Source organism: Leucoraja erinacea, chromosome 35 (assembly GCF_028641065.1).
Source record: "Leucoraja erinacea ecotype New England chromosome 35, Leri_hhj_1, whole genome shotgun sequence".
In the NCBI taxonomy this organism is placed as follows: Eukaryota; Metazoa; Chordata; class Chondrichthyes; order Rajiformes; family Rajidae; genus Leucoraja; species Leucoraja erinaceus.
This window is the reverse complement of record NC_073411.1, coordinates 4,939,318-4,961,362: the sequence shown is the minus strand read 5'-3', so window position 1 is coordinate 4,961,362 and position 22,045 is coordinate 4,939,318. Positions and strand designations below refer to the sequence as shown.

Sequence of the window (22,045 nt, the reverse complement as noted above, 5' to 3'; positions counted from 1 at the left end):
CAAGTTCAAGTGAGTTTATTGTCATGGCTTTCTTCCTGGAAATGAGCTCTCCCTGGTACCTCATTACGGAGTAATCTGCACCAGTGAGATGTACTAGAGACATACAGCACGGAAAAAGGCCCTTCGGCCCATCTCATCCATGCTGACCAAGATGCCCCATGAAAGCTAGTCCCATTAAGTCCCCATCGCTCTAAACCTTTTCTATTCATGCACCTGTCCAAGTGTCTGTTCAAGGCAGTTATTGTAGCTAGCACGGAGCTGGAGGCCGTTACCAATGCCGAATCGCCGCGTAGAAGCCCGGGTCAGTGCCTGGCCACGGCCTTGCGGGTACAAGCCCAGGTCGTGCGAAGCAGCCGCGGAGCCTGCGGCTGGGGCCCGGGTCGGCACCACAGGCGGCGTCGGCAACGGTGAGGCCTTGGCGGTGGCAGCGGTGAAGACCCGCGGTGATGGGGCCTCGTGGCGGCTTCGGCAGCGGCGGCATTGTTGCCTCGTGGATCGATGAGGGAGTGGAGGATGTTGTGAGGGGGGGGGAGGGGGAGAGCAATGGAGGACCCGACGTAGGGGGGACCGTGGGCGGGGGGAGAACGTGGGCGGGGAGAGGGGAGAGGGGTGGGGAACAAAGGACAATGGGGACCCAACGTGGGGGAACAAAAGGGGGTGTCAGCACCATAGGTGGCTGCTATTTGTATACATTGTGTATGCAAGCAAATAATATCACTCTGCCTAGTCACATGTAGCACTAACATATACCTATTGCTATTCCTCCTCTTCTTGAGAGGTTGTAAAAGGCATGACATACATTACATGCCAGCTACCTGTTTTGGACAGAAGATAAAAGAACTCATTGGCAAACTAGACCTAATTTCAATGTGAGAGGCCATGGGCGGGCAGAAGGAACCACGGTCGATAGTTTACACCAAAGATTGATACAAAATGCTGGAGTAACTCAGTGGGACAGGCAGTATCTCTGGAGAGAAGGAATGGGTGACGTTTGAGGTTGAGATCTTTAGATCTTCAGAAAAAGATCAGCTGAAGAACCTTTCAAAAGAATGGCCGAATCGTCGCCCGTTCCTTCTCTCTGCAGAGATGCTGCCTGTCCCGCAGAGTTACTCCAGCATGTTGCGTCTATTTTCGGTGTAAACCAGCATCTGCAGTTCCTTCCTACACATCTAATTTTAATGTATTGTATCATTAGCCTAAATCCAATAAAAAAATTCTAATTGAACTAACCATTTTGAATAATAGCCTTGAGTTTGTGTAATTTAGATATTCATGATATAATGAGAAATAATATCAGATCCACTAACTACCAGACTCATTAAAATAATTGATAGCCTCATTTAATTTTGTTTTTGTACACTTCGCCATTTGTCTCATTTCATTTCCTAATGTTTTCTTCTAGTTCCATTCAGTGATTTTTTAAATAAACCTGATGGTTATCTTTTGATTTTTGTTAATTTATCTTTTATTTAAATTGATTTATAACTTGTGAGGATGAAATTTAATTTTTGCCAGAAAAAGTATTTTGTCATTTTTCAATCATTTTGCTCCTGGTTTAATTTTCTGTCTAAATGTAACATGGAACATTTCCTCAGCTTTTATTATTCCTGCCGTTTTAGTTCATTAATCGCATTTGGTTTGTCCCTTTTGGTTTCCTCTCTATTTTTTAGAACATTACGCACATTTTTTTTCCCTTCGGCAAAAAGGTTCAGAAGGCTTACAAAACAAAATTCTCTTGCTTTGAGCTTACCGCTGTATTTTCTTACTCAGTTGTATTACAACTTAAATAAGTATTTAGAACTGCCTCTAACTATTTCATCCCTACCTAAACTGGGGTAACCCAGCAGGTCAGGCAGCATCTCTGGAGAACATGGTTAAGTGAAGAAGGCTCTTGACCCGAAACATCAACTGTCCATGTTCTCTAGAGATGCTGCCTGACTTGCTGAGTTAAGCCCCTGTCCCACTTACATGTCCTTGGCACGCTAATTATGCGACCTCATGGTTGCGTTGAGGAGTGATGGTCCCGCGATTTCATGCGCCCGCACAGCCGTCTGGAGCGCGTGACGTCATTTGAAGATGGACACGAAATGCAGGAGTAACTCAGCAGGACCGGCAGCATCTCTGGAGAGAAGCAATGGGTGATGTTTCGAGTCGAGACCCTTCTTCAGTCGGAACGAAGGGTTTTGACCCGAAACGTCATCCATTCCTTCTCTCCAGAGATGCTGCCGGTCCCGCTGAGTTACTCCTGCATTTTGTGTCCACCTTCAATTTTCTTGGCCCCGCTCTGGGAGTAGAAGTGTGGGCGGATCTGGACCGCAATGGCCGTGAGCCCCAGGCTGAGCTTGGCGATCGTTTGCGTGCTTCTGCTGCTGTTGGAGGTGAGACGTTGCGTCGCGCCAGGGTCTTGGTCCTGTCCCACTTTGGCCGTCAGTTACGCGACAGGCCGTTGGCGCGCGAAGATTTAGTTCGCTACAAAAATTTCGGAGCCCCGCGCGATCTCGCGCACAACTACATACCCCTCCTCACTTCTCAGTGGGACCTGCCCCGCGCGGCCACACGATGCCCGTGCTCCTCAACGCGACCACAAGGTCGCGTAATTTGCGTGCCAAGGACACGTAAGTGGGACAGGGCTTTTACTCCAACACTTGGTGTCCTTTTGTGTCAACCAGTCCCTTGTTTCCATGTTTAGGCTTCTGATGGGGGTATTAAACAGCATCTACAGTTCATTATTTAAATGTAATGGTCTACATTTTGACCTTCCTTACATCCGCTGTATTCAAAATCAGGTACCTGAGCATCTGAAACACTTCATCTGTTATTATAGTCATGCACTGCTGGAAAAGTGTGCACAGCGGGTAGGGCTGCTGTATCTCAGCTCCAGCAACCCAGGATCATGTCTGACCTTTGGTGCTGCCTTTGTGAAGTTGGATGGGACTAGTTTTGCTGGGGTATGTTGACCAGTGTGGGCAAGTTGGGCCGAAGGGCCTGTTTCCACGCTGTATCACTCTATGACTAACTATATCAGAAACCACAATTCTGGAAAGGAGTTTTATTAAATTCAATGATGATTCATGCAATCTGTGTGTGCAATGCCGCCTAGGAATAGAAATTGAGAAATAGGGGTGTGTTGGTTCATTCACTGTCCACATCCACTTCTCCGTCGATTGTCACCTTGTCGTGGTGGAGAAGCTTGTGTGGTCCTGAGATCCTGAGAGCGATGCCGTCTGGAGCTATGCTCCTAGTCTGGCCACCCATGGCAGTAAGGTCGAGGGGGAGGACTCGGACAAAGAGCAATCCAACCAAGACCTCAATGATCGAACAGGCAGAGGACGATGGCTGACCTTAGTGGAGCATCACAACGGCTGAGAAGGCGGATGAAGGCTGCAGCAGAAAAGGGTCTCCAGTCGTCTTGGACTCCATGCCACTGGATCCTGGAGTTTAGAAGGATGAGAGGGGATCTCATTGAAACATATAAGGTTGTTAAGGGCTTGGACACGCTAGAGGCAGGAAACATGTTCCCGATGTTGGGGGAGTCCAGAACCAGGGGCCACAGTTTAAGAATAAGGAGTAAGCCATTTAGAACGGAGACGAGGAAACACGAGGAGTGTGGTGGGTCTGTGGAATTCTCTGCCTCAGAGGGTGGTGGAGGCAGGTTCTCTGGATACTTTCAAGAGCTAGATAGGGCTCTTAAAAATAGCGGAGTCAAGGGATATGGGGAGAAGGCAGGAGCGGGGTACTGATTGGGGATGATCAGCCATGATCACATTGAATGGCGGTGCTGGTTCGAATATTCATACCCCTGGGCTGTAAGCTGCCCAAGTGAAGAAGAAGTCTGAAGAAGGGTTTCAGCCCGAAACGTTGCCTATTTCCTTGGCTCCTTAGATGCTGCTGCACCCGCTGAGTTTCTCCAGCACTTTTGTCTACCAAGTGAAATATGAGATGCCCCATTCCTTCTCTCCAGGGATGCTGCCTGTCCCGCTGAGTTACTCCAGCTTTTTGTGTCTACCTTCGCTTAAACCAGCATCTGCAGTTCCTTCTTACACATTGATGCAGGGCCTGTTTCACTTCACTGAAGTGTGACAACAGCAGAGTACTTGAGGACACTTCTTCCTCGCTCATTTACTGTCACCAGCCAGGTATCAGTTTGCAGGATTCGCAGCTGATACTCACCATCTAGCAAGGTAACAGAAGAGTGAGGCTTTAGCGCAAACAATGAGTGACTCTGTACTTGTGAGAGCCCTTTCAAGCCGATGCTTTGTAATGATGATCTGGCGGTATCGATTGCAATTAATCTCCTGCAGAGAAAAATAATTCAGGCACGCAAGAAATTGCAGCGAATTGTGGACGCGGCCCAGACCATCGCACAAACCAACCTCCCGTCCATTGACTACATTTATACCTCACGCTGCCTCAGCAAGGCCAGCAGCATCATCAAGGACGAGTCGCACCCTGACCACTCCCTCTTCCCCCCTCTCCCATCAAGCGAAAGGTACACAAGTGTGAATACGCACACCTCCAGATTCGGGGACAGTTTCTTCCCAGCTGTTATCAGGCAACTGAGCCATCCTACCACGACCAGAGAGCAGTGCTGAACTACTATCTATCACTTTGGTGCTCCTCGGACTATCCTTGATCAGACTTTGCTGGCTTCACCTTGCACTAAACGTTATTCCCATGTCATGTATCTACATTGTAAATTTACAAAAGCCAATTAACCTACAAACCAGCACATCTTTGGAGTGTGGAACCAAACTGGAGCACCCGCAGAAAACCCACATGGTCACAGAGAGAAGGTCCAAACTCCATACAGTCAGCACCCATAGTCGGGATCGAACCCGGGACTCGGGCGCTGTGAGGCAGCAACTGCACCATTTAGAAGCTGGGAAGTCGGCATTTATTAAAATAAAACTAGTTAGAAGCTTCTCTGTGTTGGAAAGCACAGGCCATGATGCCAATGTAACTATGAGCTATACCACACACATAGTGACTTGGCCACACAGTCAAGTTGCTTGATAGACACAGATAGACACAAAGGAGATAGACACCTGCCGGGTTTTCCCCCGCCCCCCCCCCCCCCCCCCCCCACCCCCCCCCCCCCCCCCCCCCCCCCTCCCCTCATTGTTGTTCTCACTGGCCCACCTCACTCCCAATGGCCCACCTCATTGTCGGCCCCCCGCGCTCTCGGCGGCACAGTTACCGTGGGGCCGATCGGGGGTCCGCGGTGTGAGCATCGTCTCTCTGTCCAGCACGGGCAAGTTGGGCCGAAGGGCCTATTTCCACATTCCATGACTCTGTAAATACTATCGTGAACCAGATGCACTGCTCCAACCGCCCAGTAATTTCATGCCCATTACCAACGCCAGCTGCTTATACCAGATTTATTTCAACTCGAGTAATTAAATTACTTAAATGTAATTTGCCCAGCTGCTGGAATGTGGTGTGAACACTTCTCAGGGCCAATAGTCCAGGCCACCAGATGCAAGTCGATAATATATACACTGTACTAACATAAAGTTTCAATGAAGAACAACAAATAAACACAGATAGCCATAGCACTGTGGAAGGAGAAGAGGGAGTGCCCGGGGGAGACATCCTTGATTAATGTTAGGCAAGGCCAGCAGCATCATCAAGGACCAGTCTCACCCCAGTCACTCCCTCTTCTCCCCTCTCCGATCAAGCAAGAGGTACAGAAGTGTGAAAACGCACACCTCCAGATTCAGGGACAGTTTCTTTCCAGCTGTTATCAGGCAACTGAACCATCCAAATCACAACTAAAGAGTGGGCCTGACCTCCCATCGACCTATTGGATCCACAAGGGGAGTAGATGGGGTGAATGCACGTCGGGATGTATAAGATTATGAGAGGAATAGACAGGTTAAATGCACACTTTTAGCCAGTGTAGGGGAAGCAAGAACCAGAGGATATACCTACAGGTTTAATGTGAGGGGGGAAAGATTTAAGAGTTCAAGTTCAAGTGAGTTTATTGTCATGTGTCCCTGATAGGGCAATGAAATTCTTGCTTTGCTTCAGCACACAGAACATAGTAGGCATTTACTACAAAACAGATCAGTGCGTGTCCATATACTATAATATAAATATATACACACATGAATAAATAAACTGATAAAATGCAAATAACAGAAAATGGGCTATTAATAATCATAGTTTTGTCCGAGCCAGGTTTAACAGCCTGATGGCTGTGGGGAAGTAGTTATTCCTGAACCTGGTTGTTGCAGTCTTCAGGCTCCTGTACCTTCTACCTGAAGGTGGCAGGGAGATGAGTGTGTGGCCAGGATGGTGTGGGTCTTTGATGATACTGCCAGCCTTTTTGAGGCAGCGACTGCGATAAATCCCCTCGATGGAAGGAATGTCAGAGCCGATGATGGACTGGGCAGTGTTTACTACTTTTTGTAGTCTTTTCCTTTCCAGGGCGCTCAAGTTGCTGAACCAAGCCACGATGCAACTGGCCAGCATGCTCTCGACTGTGCACCTGTAGACGTTAGAGAGAGCTAGAGAGAAGTTAGCGGCAACTTTTCCACACAAAGGGTGGTAGATGATCAGCCATGATCACATTGAATGGTAGTGCAGGCTAGAAGGGCCGAATGGCCTACTCCTGCACCTATTGTCTATTGTCTATTGTGGTGGGTGTATGGAACGAGTTTCCAGAGGAGATAGTTGAAGCAGGGACTATCACAACATTTCAGAGACATTTGGACAGGTACATGGACCGTAAAGGTGTTGAGGAATATGAGCCAAGCGCAGGGCAGGTGGGACTGGTGAAGATGGGGCCTGTTGGTCCATGTGGGCAAGTTGAGCCGAAGAGGCTGTTTCCACACTGTATGACTCCAAGAGCCTACTTGGAAAGAAGAATTTAAAACACAAAGTTGGAAGGGATTTGTCTGGACCCCAGCGGTCCTTGCTCAACATCCATTATATGTAGATTTTCTTTAATTAACCTTCCCAGTATCCTGTGGTAGTTTACGTGCATTTTACAGCCTTTTAATTGGACTTTCATTATATCCTTTAATTGAGCACCACCAGGTCTACTGAGGTGAGTGAAGAAAGTACAAGCAAACATTAAATCAATGGAGGACAATTAGTTGTTTCGATTAATCCACCACAATCGCTGTCCTTGGAATTTTTAAGCAGAAACACTTTAACCTTTTCCTGTAATTTGCTGGGGTTTTTTTTTAAACATAAATAAATACAATCAACTATTGCAATACAATTCAAAACTATACCAAACAAACCCACCACCAAAAACAAAATCACCCAGTTATCTCAACAAATATTCTTAAATGTCAGATACATTTTTGGCAATGAATTCCACATTTGACCGAAGAAATTCCGCCTTGTCTCCTTTTTAAAGATGTGTCCTTTTCTTCCCCACAGTCCTAGACTATCAGCCTGGTGGAAACAACCTCCCCACATCCACTCTATCCAGGCCTTTCAACATTCGGTGACAGACACAAAGTGCTGGAGAAGTTCTGCGGGACGGGCAGCATCTCTGGAGGAGAGAAGGAATGTGCGATGATTCGGATCGGGACTGAAGAAGGGTCTCGACCCGAAACGTCACCCATTCCTCCTCTCCAGAGATGCCGCCCGCCCCGCCGAGTTACTCCAGCATTTTGTGTCTATCTTCGGTGCAAACCAGCATCTGCAGTTCCTTCCTACACTTTCACCGTCCGGTTTGGGTTGAGGCCAGAATTGCCCTCCTTGGGGTGTTTCACCATGCTAAAGGCGCTACACCAATGCAGGCAACTGGTGCTGCAGTACGTGCCAATCCTGAAGCATTATTGACAGACTAGACATCAGGAGACAATTAACGCGGCGACAATGTATTTCAGAGCCAAATCACTGTTGCAGTTTCTAATACACACTCAAAGGATGAAGTGAGTACATTTGAAGCAATATTTCATTTAATACCACTTTCAAATATTAATTATAACTTCAGCTGACCATCACAAGACAGATAGTATTTCTCAGAAAATAAAATCCACATATAAAAATTAATTAGCATGCGCGAGGCGCTGTGTGTGCTAATGGAACTGTCGAAAGTAGCACAGGGGTTGTTGCTTCCCTTTCACCACGCGTACTGTTCATTATCTTTCAATTACCAGCTCACAGCTTCATTCCTTCAGATACCTCCCCGACCTCCCCACCGTTCGAATCTCTTCCAGACACCTCAGTCGACCCCGTCCTCCACAATGCTTCTCCACACTCCACCGGCAGCCTGTTTCATGCAGATAAAATATCCATGGAACCTCAGCAGAGGACTGACTATAGCTGTCATGTCCAGAGGCAGCTTCAAGCTCCAACTCAGGTTTAGTTTATAGAGGAATACGGTGTGGAAACAGGCCCTTCGGCCCAACTTGCACACGCCACCCAACACGCCCCATCTATACTATCCCTACCTGCCCACAACCCTCTAAACCTATCCTATCCAAATGTCTCTTAAAGGTTTTGACAGTACCTGCCTCAACTGCCTCCTCCAGTAGCTCGTTCCATACACCTACCACCCACCCTTTGTGTAAAAATGTTGCTGCTCAGGTTACCATTAAATCTATTTAAGAAGGAACTGCAGATGCTGGAAAATCGAAGATACACAAAAAAGCTGGAGTAGCTCAGCGGGTGCAGCTGCATCTATGGAGCGAAGAAAATAGGCAACGTTTCTGAAGAAGGGTTTCGGCCCGAAATGTTGCCTATTTCCTTCGCTCCATAGATGCTGCTGCACCCGCTGAGTTTCTCCAGCTTTTTTGTGTACCTACTATTAAATCTATCCCGCCTCAACTTAAACCTATGTCATTCTCGATTCCCCTACTCTGTGCATTTACCCGATCTATTCCTCTCATGATCATGTACGCCTCTATAAGATCACCCCTCATCCTCCTGCCTTCCAAGGAATAAAGTCCTAGCTTGCTCAACCTCTTCCCATACCTTAGGTCCTCGAATCCTGGAAACATCCTCGCAAATCTTCTCTGCACCCTCTCCACCTTGACAACATCTTTCCTATAACACAGTGACCAAAACTGGACACAATACTCTAAATGTGGCCTCACCAACGTCTTATACAACTTCAACATGACCTCCCAATGTCTATGTTTAAGAAGGAACTGCAAATGCTGGAAAGTCGAAGGTAGACACAAAAATGCTGGAGAAACTCAGCGGGTGAGGCAGCATCTATGGAGCGAAGGAAACCTTCGCCCCATATATGCTGCCTCACCCGCTGAGTTTCTCCAGCATTTTTGTCTACCTCCCAATGTCTATACTCAGTCCTTTGACTGATGAAGGCCAATGTGGCAAAAGCCTTTTTGACCACCTTATCTACCTGCGAGTCCACCTTCAGGGAACCATGCACCTGTACTCCGAGATCCCTCTGCTCTACAACACTGTGTAGGTCCTGACCATGTTAGACTTTCCAAAGTGCAACACCTCACATTTCTCTGTGTTCAACCATTCCTCAGCCGACCTGGCCAACCGATCAAGATCCTGCTGCAATTTGTGACCGCCAAACCCACCCACTTCTGTATCATCTGGAAACTTGCCATGTACATTCTCATTAGTAGTGCTGCCCTTGCCTTTTGCCACCCCCTAGTGGCCACTCTGTCCGCTGTGACCAAAACCCGTTAATAAATTGCCTACTACTCACCTACTACACCTATAACCTGCCAGGCGTTGTCCTGATTTTACCCCTCTCTTGCAGCTTTCTTTGCTTAACACCCCCCCCCCCCCACCCCCGCACCCTACAATCAGTGTGGAGAAGTCCAGACCCAAAACGTCACATATCTGTCAGCTTTTCACTGTACCTCCATATAACCATATAACAATTACAGCACGGAAACAGGCCATCTTGACCCTTCTAGTCCGTGCCGAACACAAAATCTCCCCTAGTCCCATATACCTGCGCTCAGACCATAACCCTCCATTCCCTTCCCGTCCATATAACTATCCAATTTATTTTTAAATGATAAAAACGAACCTGCCTCCACCACCTTCACTGGAAGGTCATTCCACACAGCCACCACTCTCTGAGTAAAGAAGTTCCCCCTCATGTTACCCCTAAACTTCAGTCCCTTAATTCTCAAGTCATGTCCCCTTGTTTGAATCTTCCCTACTCTCAGTGGGAAAAGCATGACCTCAGCACATGTCATAAGGTCATGAGGAATAGGAGTAGAATTAGGCCATTCGGCCCATTAAATCTGCCCCGCCATACAATCACCGTGACAATAAACTAAACTGTAACTATCCATGCTCTCCAGAGATGCTGCCTGAACCGCTGTGTTAGAGGTACAGCGCAGAAACAGGCCCTTCGGCCCACCGAGTCCATGCCGACCAGCGATCCCCGTACATTAACACTATCCTACACACAATAGGGAAAATGTACCCTTTTATCAAGCCAAATAACCTACAAACCTACAAACCTGTATGTCTTTGGAGATCTCGGAGCAAGCCCATGTGGTCACGGGGAGAACGTAGAAACTCTGTACAGACATTACTCATAATGGGGATTGGTGGCGCTGCAAGCGCTGTAATGCCCCTGTCCCACTTTGGAAACCTGAACGGAAACCTCTGGAGACTTTGCGCCCCACCCAAGGTTTCCGTGCGGTTCCCGGAGGTTTTTGCCAGTCTCCCCACCTGCCTCCACTACCTGCAACCTCCGGCAACCACCTGCAACCTCCGGGAACCGCACGGAAACCTTGGGTGGGGCGCAAAGTCTCCAGAGGTTTCCGTTCAGGGCAGGGGACTAGTGTAGCTGGGACCTGTTGGCCGGTTTAGTTTAGAGATACAGAGCAGAAACAGGCCCCAAGTGGGACAGGGGCATAAGACAGCAACTCTACCGCTGTGCCACCGCGCCTCTCTCGGACATTGGTTCGTTTGTGTAAACGTTGGGTGAGGGTGAGGTGGGTGGGTGTGTGAGATTCTGGGAGTAATGAAAGTCAGCGTATGTATCGACCTTCTGCCCAACAACGGTCTGATTAAGCTGTCTTCTCTTGCAGCTCTAAAACGCAGTTACAGCTGCAGTTTGTGTCATGTTGTCCTGAACTCCATAGAACAATACCACGCTCATCTGCAGGGGTCCAAACATCAGACCAAGTAAGTAGCGTTACCTGTTTTTCAATCGTCTTAAAAGCTGGACACTCCCTCCACACTGTCCCCGTAAATGGAGATTGGGGCATATTCTCCATTATGGGACCTCCTGAAGTCAATAATCAGCAAGGAATCAGCTCCTTGGTCTTGGAGGTGTTTAGTGACAAGTTGTTACGTGCGCACCAGTCCGCCAGGTTCTGCACCTCCGCTCTGTATTTTGTTTCATCACCGTTGGTGATCAGCCCAATCACTGTTGTGTCGTCTGCAAACTGGAACACACCTGGAACACACAGCTGGAGGTGTTGATAGAGACAGATACGACAGTGGCGTTAAAGAGGATGTTAGATGGGCATATGAATGTGTAAGGAATGGAGCGATATCGATCACGTACAGATTAGTTTATCTAGGCATCATATCCGGCACAGACATTGTGGGATGAAGGAACTGTTCCTAAGATGCACCTGTTCTGTGTTCTATAAATTGTATTGTGGGATTAGTCTACCAGGAGCCAGCATTAACACAATGGGCCAAATGGCCTTCATCTTAGTTTAGAGATACAGTGTGGACTCGGACCCTTCAGTCCACCGAGTCCGAGCTGACCTGCCATCATCACGTATACTAGCTCTATCCTACTAAGGACAATTTACCAAAGCAAATTAACCTGCAAACCTGCACGTCTTTGGAATATGGGAGTAAACCGCAGTACCGGAGATAAGTCCACGTGGTCACGAGGAGAACCTACAAACTCCGTATAGGCAGTACCCGTGGTCAGGATCGAACCTGGGTCTCTGGCGCTGTGAGGCGTTACCTCTGAGACATGAGCACCATCTCGACAGGACCGTGTAAATGTTTACCGAAGCCAATTAACCTGCACGTCTTTGGAGTGTAGGAGGAAACTGGAGCACCTGGGGAAACCCATGTGGTCACGGGGAGAACGTACAAACTCTGTACAGACAGCACCCATGGTCAGGATCGAACCCGGGTCTATGGCGCTGTGAGGCAGCAACTCTACCGCTGCACCACCGTGCCACACTTCCATCTCAGCATAACAATTCTATGCTTTCAAATATAATAAGATTTGCCCAGAGCAAAAATTGAATTTAACAGCCTCCTTCACAATCCCGAAATGGTTAACAAGAGATGTATTAAAATTCATATTGTTGCAAATGAAATATATTTTTGAATCTTCAGAAATAGAATTTGCTTCCTCATGAATCTCTCTGCCAACTTGCTGTTTAGTCACCGTTTGTGTGGGCCCAGAATGTAAAATAAATCAAGTCAAGTGAAAAGTGTTCTTCAAAAGGGAGGAGGCAATTTTTAAATGTTAATTCACTAATAGGAATCTCAGAGATGAATACTGTTAGCCATTGGTACCCGCTTGCAGGAAACATTGCCCATTGTTTGAGTGTACACAGTCGTGCGACCAGAAGTCTTTTAGTTTAGTTTAGTTTATTGTCACGTGTACCGAGGTACAGTGAAAAGCTTTTGTTGCGTGCTATCCAGTCAGCAGAAAGACAATACACGATTACAATCGAGCTATTTACAGTGTTCGGATACGTGAGAAGGGAATAACGTTTGGTGCAAGATAAAGCCAGCAAAGCCCGATAAAGATAGTCCAAGAGTCACCAAAGAGGCAGATAGTAGTTCAGCACTGCTCTGTGGTTGTGTTAGGATGGTTCAGTTGCCTGATAACAGCCGGGAAGAAACTGTCCCTGAAAATCAGAGGCAGCCTCACTATTTCCGTGTGTGTGTGTGTGTGTGTGTGTGTGTGTGTGTGTGTGTGTGTGTGTGTGTGTGTGGTGTGTGTGTGTGTGTGTGTGTGTGTGTGCGTGCGTGTGTGTGTGTGCGTGCGTGCGTGTGTGTGCGTGCGTGTGTGTGTGTGCGCGTGTGTGCGTGTGTGTGTGTGTGTGTGTGTGTGTGTGCGTGTGTGTGTGCGTGTGTGCGTGCGTGCGTGCGTGCGTGCGTGTGTGTGTGTGCGTGTGCGTGTGTGTGTGCGTGTGTGCGTGTGTGTGTGTGTGTGTGTGTGTGTGTGTGTGCGCGTGTGTGTGTGTGTGTGTGTGTGTGTGTGTGTGTGTGCGTGTGTGTCTGTGTGTGCGTGTGTGTCTGTGTGTGTGCGTGTGTGTCTGTGTGTGTGCGTGTGTGTGTGTGTGTGCGTGCGTGTGTGTGAAGAAGACAATGCCATGACCGATGAAGACAGGTGCACCATTCGTTTTCTTTACCTCTCTGTCCACGTGTGTTGCTACCTTCTGGTTGCTATGGACTTGAACCACAAAATCCTTCCGTGGTAGAAACATAGAAAACAGGTGCAGGAGCAGGCCATTCGGCCCTTCGAGCCAGCGCCGCCATTCAATATAATCATGGCTGATCATCCATAATCAGTACCCCGTTCCTGCTTTCCCCCTCATATCCCTTGATTCCGTGGTATGAAGGATCCTGCCTTTAACTATATACTTCCCCCTCCCATTTCACCTCGCAAAGTGTATATCGCACACACTTGCTCAGATTAAATTGTTATCTTCGCTGATATTTCAGATTTCCAGCATCTGCAGTTTTCTGGTTTTCATTAAGTTGTGTCTATATTAAAATTGCAAGGGTTTTGGTGCAAAGATTGCAGAACTGATATTTCAAACACAATGGGACAATTACTGCCTGGCACAGAATGAAAGTGCTGATTCTGTAGATGAGTGGATATGAACACAACATGATTTAGTGAAAATCGCTCGAGTAGTAGAGGTACACCTTCCTCAGCTCCCCCTTTCTTACTCACTAAACCAAAATACCCACTAAAAAGATTCATAGTGGTACAGTGTGGAAACAGGCCCTTCAGCCCAACTTGCCCACAGCAGCACGGTGGCGCAAAGCTAGAGTTGCTGCCTTACAGTGACTGCAGCGCCGGAGACCTGGGTTCGATCCTGACTACGGGTGCTGTCTGTGCGGAGTTTGTACGTTCTCCCCGTGACCTGCGTGGGTTTTCTCCGAGATCTTCGGTTTCCTCCCGCGCTCCAAAGACGTACAGGTTTGTCGGTTAATTGGCTTGGTAAATGTAAAAAACAATTGTCCCTATTGGGTATAGGGTAGTGTTAATGTGCGGGGATCGCTGGTCAGTGTGGACCCTGTGGGCCAAAAGGGCCTGTTTCCACTCCGTACCTCTAAATTAATCCAGCCAACATGTCCCAGCTACACTAGTCCCACTTGCCAGCATTTGGTCCATATCCCTCCTAAACCTGTCCTATCCATGTACCCGTCTATTTGTTTCTTAAGTGTTGGGATAGTCCCAGCCTCAACTGCCTCCTCTGGCAGCTTATTTCATACACCCACCACCCTTTGTGTGAAAACGTTACTCCTCAGATTCCTATTAAATCTTTCCCCCCTCACCTTGCATTCAATCTAGCATTGAATCCATTAAACAAAAATCACAGGTTAGGCCACGGCTGGAATTTTGAAGATTAATTTTAGGATGGATGCCACAAACACGTGATGCAACTCCATGGGATGTTGGTTAGGTCGCATTTGGAGTATTGCATGCAGTTCTGGTCGCCCCCATTGCAGGAAAGGTGTGGAAGCTTTGGAGGGGGTGCAGATTACCAGAGTTACAAGGATATCAGAACGCTACCTGGATTAGAGGGTTTCAGCAAAAAGGGCAAAGATTGTTTTCACTGGAACATCGGTGGTTGAGGGGAGGAGATAGAAATATATAATTAAGATTATGCGAGGCATAGATAAGGTCGACAGGGTGGAAATCTAGTCCTCGGGTGCTGTCTGTGCGGAGTTTGATTTGACTTAAGTGTGTATCCCTGTGACCGCGCTTCCATTTTACTTGTCACCTGCAAACCCAAGCAACTGCAGATGCTCGTTTAACAACAACAAAAAAACGAAATGCTGGAGTAACTCAGCGGGTCAGGCAACATCTCTGGAGGACATGGTTAAGTGACATTTCGCGTCAGGACCTTTCTTCGGACTTTATTGTAGTTGGGGGGGGGGGGGTAGGTGGTGGATGGAGAAAACCGGAAAAGAGGTCCGTGTCGGTTTCCTGCAGCTGCACTGGTCTCCTCACACTTCCCCGAGACGTGTGGATTTGAAGGCTGTTTGTTTTTCTGCGGATTGCCCCTGGTGTGTAGGGAGTGGATGCGTAAATGGGATAAAACTGATCTAGAGTGAACGGGTGGTTGCTGGCCGGCATGGACACGATGGGCCGAAGGGCCTGTTTCCACGCTGTATCTCTAATGTAATCAAAACAAACTGCAGAGCTCGATGGCTGAGATTGGAGTTATGGATTCTGCAATATCCCTGCAAATTAGTCTTGATCCAGCGGGAAGCCAGCAAATCCCCAGGAACTGACTAAGAAAAAAGCCAAGAGTTTTGCTTATAGCACCAGCCTGTTTGAGATGACAGTGGTTATTGTGTTAGATGAATGAGTTGAAAGAGTAAAACAAAAGTTTGATCTGAAAATGTCAAGATGTCTTACCGCACACAAGCAGCGACGAGAGATCGAAATGCGCACCGTAGAAATGTAGTTTTGTTTCGTTTATTGTCACGAGTATCGAGGTACAGTGAAAAGCTTTTTGTTTCGTGCTAACCAGTCAGCGAAAATGCCATACATGATTATAATCGAGCCAACACCAGTGTACAGATACAGGATAAAGGGAATAGCGATTAGTGCAAGGTAAAGTGCAGTTAAGGATAGTCCGAGGGTTTTGAATGAGTAGATGAAAGCTCACCGCCGCTCTCTAGTTGGTGATAAGTTGCCTGATATCAGCCTTGATTTGTGGGTTAATTCGCCTCTGTAAATTGCCCCCAGTGTGTAGTTCAAGGAGTGGATGAGAAAGTGGGATAACATAGAACTATCGTGAACGGGTGATCAATGGTCAGCGCGGAGACGGTGGGGCGGGGGTGGTGGCTGTGTGGAGCGTGGTGGGGGGAGGGGGAGGGGGGGTGGTGGCTGTGTGGAGCGTGGTGGGGGTGGGGGGGGGGGGGTGGGGGCTGTGTGGGGTGGTGAGGGTGTGCGTTGGGGGGGGGGGGGGGTGAAGCTCACTGTAGCTCAAAACTAAACTCAATCTAATCTAAACTAAATTGCTGGCAGATAAGAGGCTTGTCATGTCAGGAATTCACACTGCAATAATGGAATGCTGAAGGCACCAGGCATTTCATTAAAAATTAAAATAGCAATTACAAGCTTCATAATTGGTTACATAAAAACAGCCAGAGAGAAGCGTTCCTGCTCCCTGGAGAACACAGGGTTTGTGATCTCGACGGCTAACTCCCAATTTAATTATCACAGGGCAATGTCTTGCTTCACCAACGACCTCTCAGGAAACAGAGGGCTCACCCCCGTGTTGTGTCCGTTTATATTTTCTGCGTGTAGCTTTTCTATCGCAGTGGGTCATTGGCCTTGATGGATCGGAAAGGTTTGGAGGGATACGGGCCAAATGCGGGCAGGTGGGACTAGTGTAGCTGGGACATGTTGGCTGGTGTGGGCAAGTTGGGCCGAAGGGCCTGTTTCCACACTGTATCGCTCTATGACACTATGATGAAATGCAGTGAGAGAACATGTTTTTTTGCAGTAACCTTGTTGGGTGCATCAGAGGTATAACTTTACTCTGCAGGCTCAACTGTGGATTGAAGAACGGTTTTATCTCTCGGTATTTATCTTATTTCAGGATTATGATCAGTTTACAAGCACACGTGCAATTTTCCGTCAGCATTCTTGCACACATACTAACCACATGGCACGGTGGTGCAGCGGGTAGAGCTGCTGCCTCACAGCGCCAGAGACCCGGGATCGATCCTGACACGTAAAGGGTCCTGTCCCACGTGGGTGTCATTTGCACATCATTTACGCAACATCATTTGCCTCACAGCACTTTATCAAGATAATGGCCCATTAATTCAATTCAATTCAATTCAATTCAATTCAATTTAATTGTCATTTGGACCCCTTGAGGTCCAAACGAAATGCCGTTTCTGCAGCCATACATTACAAACAAATAGACCCGAGACACAACATAATTTACATTTTACATACACATCCATCACATCGCTGTGATGGAAGGCCAAAAAAACTTATCTCTCCACTGCACTTACACATTACATAGAACATATAAACAGGCCCAAAAAGCTGGAGTAACTCAGCGGGACAGGCAGCATCTCTGGAGAGAAGGAATGGGTGATGTATCGGGTCGAGACTCTTCTTCAGAGTATTTAGTGATCCCTTATCCCTAACTAGTATGGAGAAGGGTCTCGACCCGAAACAACGCCCATTCCTTCTCCCCAGACGAGCTGCCAGTCCTGCTGAATTACTCCAGCTGTTTTGTGTCCATCTACGGTTGTTTTTCACTCAAAAGGTGGTGGGTGTATGGAACAAGCTGCCAGAGGAGGTAGTTGAGGCTGGGACTATACCAACGTTTAAGTAACAGTTAGACAGGTACATGGATAGGACAGATTTGGAGGGATATGGACCAAATGCGGGCAGGTGGGATTAGTGTAGCTGGGACATGTTGTCTAGTGTGGGCAAGTTGGGCTGAAGGGCCTGTTTCCATGTTGTGGTTCAATGTTCTGAAAAATTTTGGCAGGGAATCAGATCTTAGCAGGGAACCAGATCACAATGTTCCCGGGTACTCTTAGGAGTTCAGACTTAAAGGGTTTGATAGTGCACTTTCTTCCCCTCTTCGAGACCCCGGCCAAAATTGTTCCCAGCAAGACCCGCTCGACTACGCCAATGTTGTGGTTCAATGTTACAAGAAACCATGAACTAGAGGCATTGTGTGTCTGATTGTAATTTGTTGTTTTCTACTTATGACACACATTATAATCTTATAGAACAAAGGTTAATGGCAAGAGTCTGAATTCTCTCTTATGTTTAATATTATAGAGGAGACCTTCATGAAACTGTATCACTCCATGAGTCTATGTTGGACCTTTCCACCCTGGGAATCCAATGGTCTCACCTTGCTTCATCAGGACTTCATTTCACCTGCACTTTTTATCTATTCCTTTCTGAATCCTTCAGTCATTTTTTTTTTACCTAAAATAATTGTAATGAATTATTTACAAAAATTATGTACAATACAAAACAATACAAACAAACCCACCACCGTAATAACAAATAGTCTTAGATATTAAATAAACTATTATACAATCATATCACCATCCATATTCAGGATACATTCCACCCCCGCGGTGCCCAGCGGTCCCGGAAATCCCCCAGGGTGCCCGTGGACAGCGCTCTCTGGCACCACCCGGGCACGAGAGTAACTCCGGAGCCCTCTTCCACCTGGGCAAGTGACTCGTGGATAGCCAGCTTGGCCAGGCCCAGGAGTAACCCAATCGGGACATCCTCGGCCCTACCCTCTCCCCTACCTACGCACAGGGTGTCCAAAGATGAGGATGGTGGGTGTGAAATGCAGCCAGAAGGCTAGAAGCAGCCCCCTTAGGTATTGGAACAGAGGTTGCAACCTCACACACTCCATGTAGGTTGGAACACAACCTTTCAGCATCAGGCTCATCAGCATGCTGAGGAGACTGAAGAACATCTGTCTCCTCAGATCCTGGTGAACTCCAGCCTGCAATCGAGAGCACCCTTACCACTGCATGTGGTATTCCTGCTCTGGCGGAAGGCATTGCAGAGGTGGTGAAACTGCCCAACGCATCACAGTTCCTCGCTCCCCTCCATTGAGTCTGTCCAGCGCTGTCTGTGGAGGGCGCTCAGCATCGCCAAGGACTGCTCTCGCCCCAACCATGGACTGTTTACCCTCCTACCATCCGAGAGGCGCTACAGGTCTCTCCGTTGCCGAACCAGCAGGTCGAGGAACAGCTTCTTTCCGGCGGCTGTCACTCTACTCAACAACGTACCTCGGTGAATGCCAATCAAGACACTGATCAAATCGTCTGCTAGTCGCTCTTCCAGGGAGATGCTAAATGCATTTCGTTGTCTCTGTACTGTACACTGACAATGACAATTAAAATTGAATCTGAACTGAATCTGAATCTGAACCCTTCAATTGTGTGTTCCAGGGCAAGGACTAGGTGGTGCACTGTTCAACACAGTTCCAGCTGGAGAGATGTCCAGTCTATGGCAGCACGTTCTCCAATGGTCAGAGTGAAGTTGTTTCAAGCTGATCAGTATAGGTCTGGGAATAAGTCGCAAGACATCACATCCTAGCAAAATCTGGGATGTTTTTTCAGTCAAAATTGTTGTTGATGCTAGAGAGCGTAAAATATGTGTATTGAAGGGGTGGCACAATGGTAGAGACACTGCCTTACAGCGCCAGAGACCCGGGTTCGATCCTGACTACGGGTGCTGTCTGTACGGAGTTTGTACGTTTTCCGTGTGACCTGCGTGGGTTTTCTCCGGGCGCTCGGTTTCCTCCCACACTCCAAAGATGTATAGGTTTGTAGGTTAAATGGCTAGGGTAAAATTGTAAATTGTCCCTAGTGTGTGTAAAATAATGTATGTGTACGGGGATCGCTGGTCGGCGCGGACTCAGTGGGCTTAAGGGTCAGTTTCCAAGTTCAAGTTCAAGTTCGTGAGTTTATTGTCATGTGTCCCTGATAGGACAATGAAATTCTCAGCACACAGAACATAGTAGGCATTTACTACAAAACAGATCAATGTGTCCATATGCTATAATATAAATATATACACACACATGAATAAATAAACTGATAAATTGCAAATAACAGATAATTGGTTATTAATAATCAAAGTTTTGTCTGAGCCAGGTTTAATAGCCTGATGGCTGTGGGGAAGTAGCTATTCCTGAACCTGGTTAGTGCAGTCTTCAGGCTCCTGTACCTTCTACCTGAAGGTAGCAGGGAGATGAGTGTGTGGCCTGGATGGTGTGGGTCTTTGATGATACTGCCAGCCTTTTTGAGGCAGCGACTGCGATAAATCCCCTCGATAAATCCCCACACAGTATCTCTAATAAAAACTAAATCAATCTAGCCTACAGTAGCTATTATAACCTGTAATTAGATCCTTGGATATGTACATACACAAGCAAAATTCTGTCTTCATCATTAATAAATATATTGCGATGGAAGAGTCCTTCTGTTTGTATTTTAACATGAGTATTTGGAATTCAATGTAAACTGCATTTTCCCCAGACGTAACTAGGAATAATCACTATTACAAGTAGACTCGTTGGAAAAGATTACCCTGCACTTAATAAGGTCTCTGTAAAATGAGATTTGAAATCTGGAACAAAAACACTTGGAGTCCAGTTTCAGAGAATAATTTCAAGCAGGATAGACACAGAACTGCTGGAGTAACTCAGCAGGGCAGGCAGCATCTCTGGAGAGAAGGGATGGGTGATGTTTCAGGTCAAGATCCTTCTTCAGACTGGTTAGGGATAAGGGAAAGGAGAGATAACGGCGATGATGTGGAGAAATAAAGAACAATGTATAAAAGATAAGTGAAAAAGTATCGGAGATTGAGTAAACAGGCCATTGTTAGATGTTTGTTAGGTGAGAACAATAGCTGGTGCATCTTGAGTGGGGGAGGGCTACCTGCAGTTAGAGATATCAAAAATCATACCGCTGGCTTGTAAGCTGCCCAAGCGAAATATGAGATGCTGTACCTCCAATTTGTGTTTAGCCTCACTCTGGCAATGGAGGAGACCTAGGACAGAAAGGTCAGTGTGCGAATGGGAAGGGGAATTAAAGTATTTAGCAACCTGGAGATCAGGTTGGTTCAGGCGGGTTGAGCGTCGTAAGCAACCTGGTCAGACAGGGGGAATAAATTCTGGAAAATAAATTATCCTTCATTTTTGGTCAAATGCTTTTCACGGTAGGAGTAATCGCCTGGACCACATCTGGCAGAATAATTCATTGCAATGATACCAATTCATTTGGTTCGTAGTTCGGGGCCTCATTAGACGTTTTAAGAGGCAGCGGTTTAGTTACTGGATTCTCAGTGACAACGGCCTTGGTGTACTGCGGATTTTTGATGAAGTGCAGAAGTCACTCGGAAGCAGCAAGTGCCAAAAGCTTCAAATCCTCCCATTAAAAAAAAGACGTCAGATGCAACAAAGTGACTGTCCAGGCCTGCCACTGTGTCACCCGCTTGTCCGTCCATCATTTTCCACTTTCCATACATTACAGCCATGACATCTTGTGAATTATTACCTGCTATTTTAATGTTAGCGCTAACCTTTTCGAAAATTATCGAGTTACTGCCGCTGTTAAAAAAATCGAGTTATTACTTTCCAACAGCCAACTGCATTTGCCATGTAGCTAATTGGTTGTAAAGCACAAGGGACATCCTTGCACCGCACAGTATTAACACACGCCAATTTTATTCATATGAAACGAACACATTAAACATTTATATGGTTATATTGGATGGCATTAACCATATAACCATATAACAATCACAGCACGGAAACAGGCCATCTCGGCCCTACAAGTCTGTGCCGAACAAATTTTTTTTTCCCCTTAGTCCCACCTGCCTGCACTCATACCATAACCTTCCATTCCCTTCTCATCCATATGCCTATCTAATTTATTTTTAAATGATACCAATGAACCTGCCTCCACCACCTCCACTGGAAGCTCATTCCACACCGCTACCACTCTCTGAGTAAAGACGTTCCCCCTCATATTACCCCTAAACTTCTGTCCCTTAATTCTGAAGTCATGTCCTCTTGTTTGAATCTTCCCTATTCTCAAAGGGAAAAGCTTGTCCACATCAACTCTGTCTATCCCTCTCATCATTTTAAAGACCTCTATCAAGTCCCCCCTTAACCTTCTGCGCTCCAGAGAATAAAGACCTAACTTATTCAACCTATCTCTGTAACTTAGTTTACATCAGCTGGAGTTTGCATCGGGCATTCTGTCTCATCCCCATTGTAATTGAATGAATGAGGGCAAGAGACAAGACTGTTTTGTCATCATATGAACCAAAAATGGGACAATGAGTGTATGTTGCATGTTTGACGGCACTGGGCCTATACTCGCTGCA

At 47.0% G+C, this 22,045-nt stretch overlaps 1 protein-coding gene across 1 annotated transcript in view; it reads left to right on the top strand.

The window, feature by feature from the left end:
* The window catches only part of LOC129713217 (zinc finger matrin-type protein 4-like), a 141,218-nt gene that overhangs the window by 101,454 nt on the left and 17,719 nt on the right, over positions 1 to 22,045 (top strand). The window contains exons 7-9 of the mRNA XM_055662141.1: positions 5,817 to 5,820; positions 7,741 to 7,764; positions 10,998 to 11,094. Coding sequence (XP_055518116.1) covers positions 5,817 to 5,820; positions 7,741 to 7,764; positions 10,998 to 11,094 — 125 coding nt within the window. The remainder of the gene's footprint in view (positions 1 to 5,816; positions 5,821 to 7,740; positions 7,765 to 10,997; positions 11,095 to 22,045) is intronic.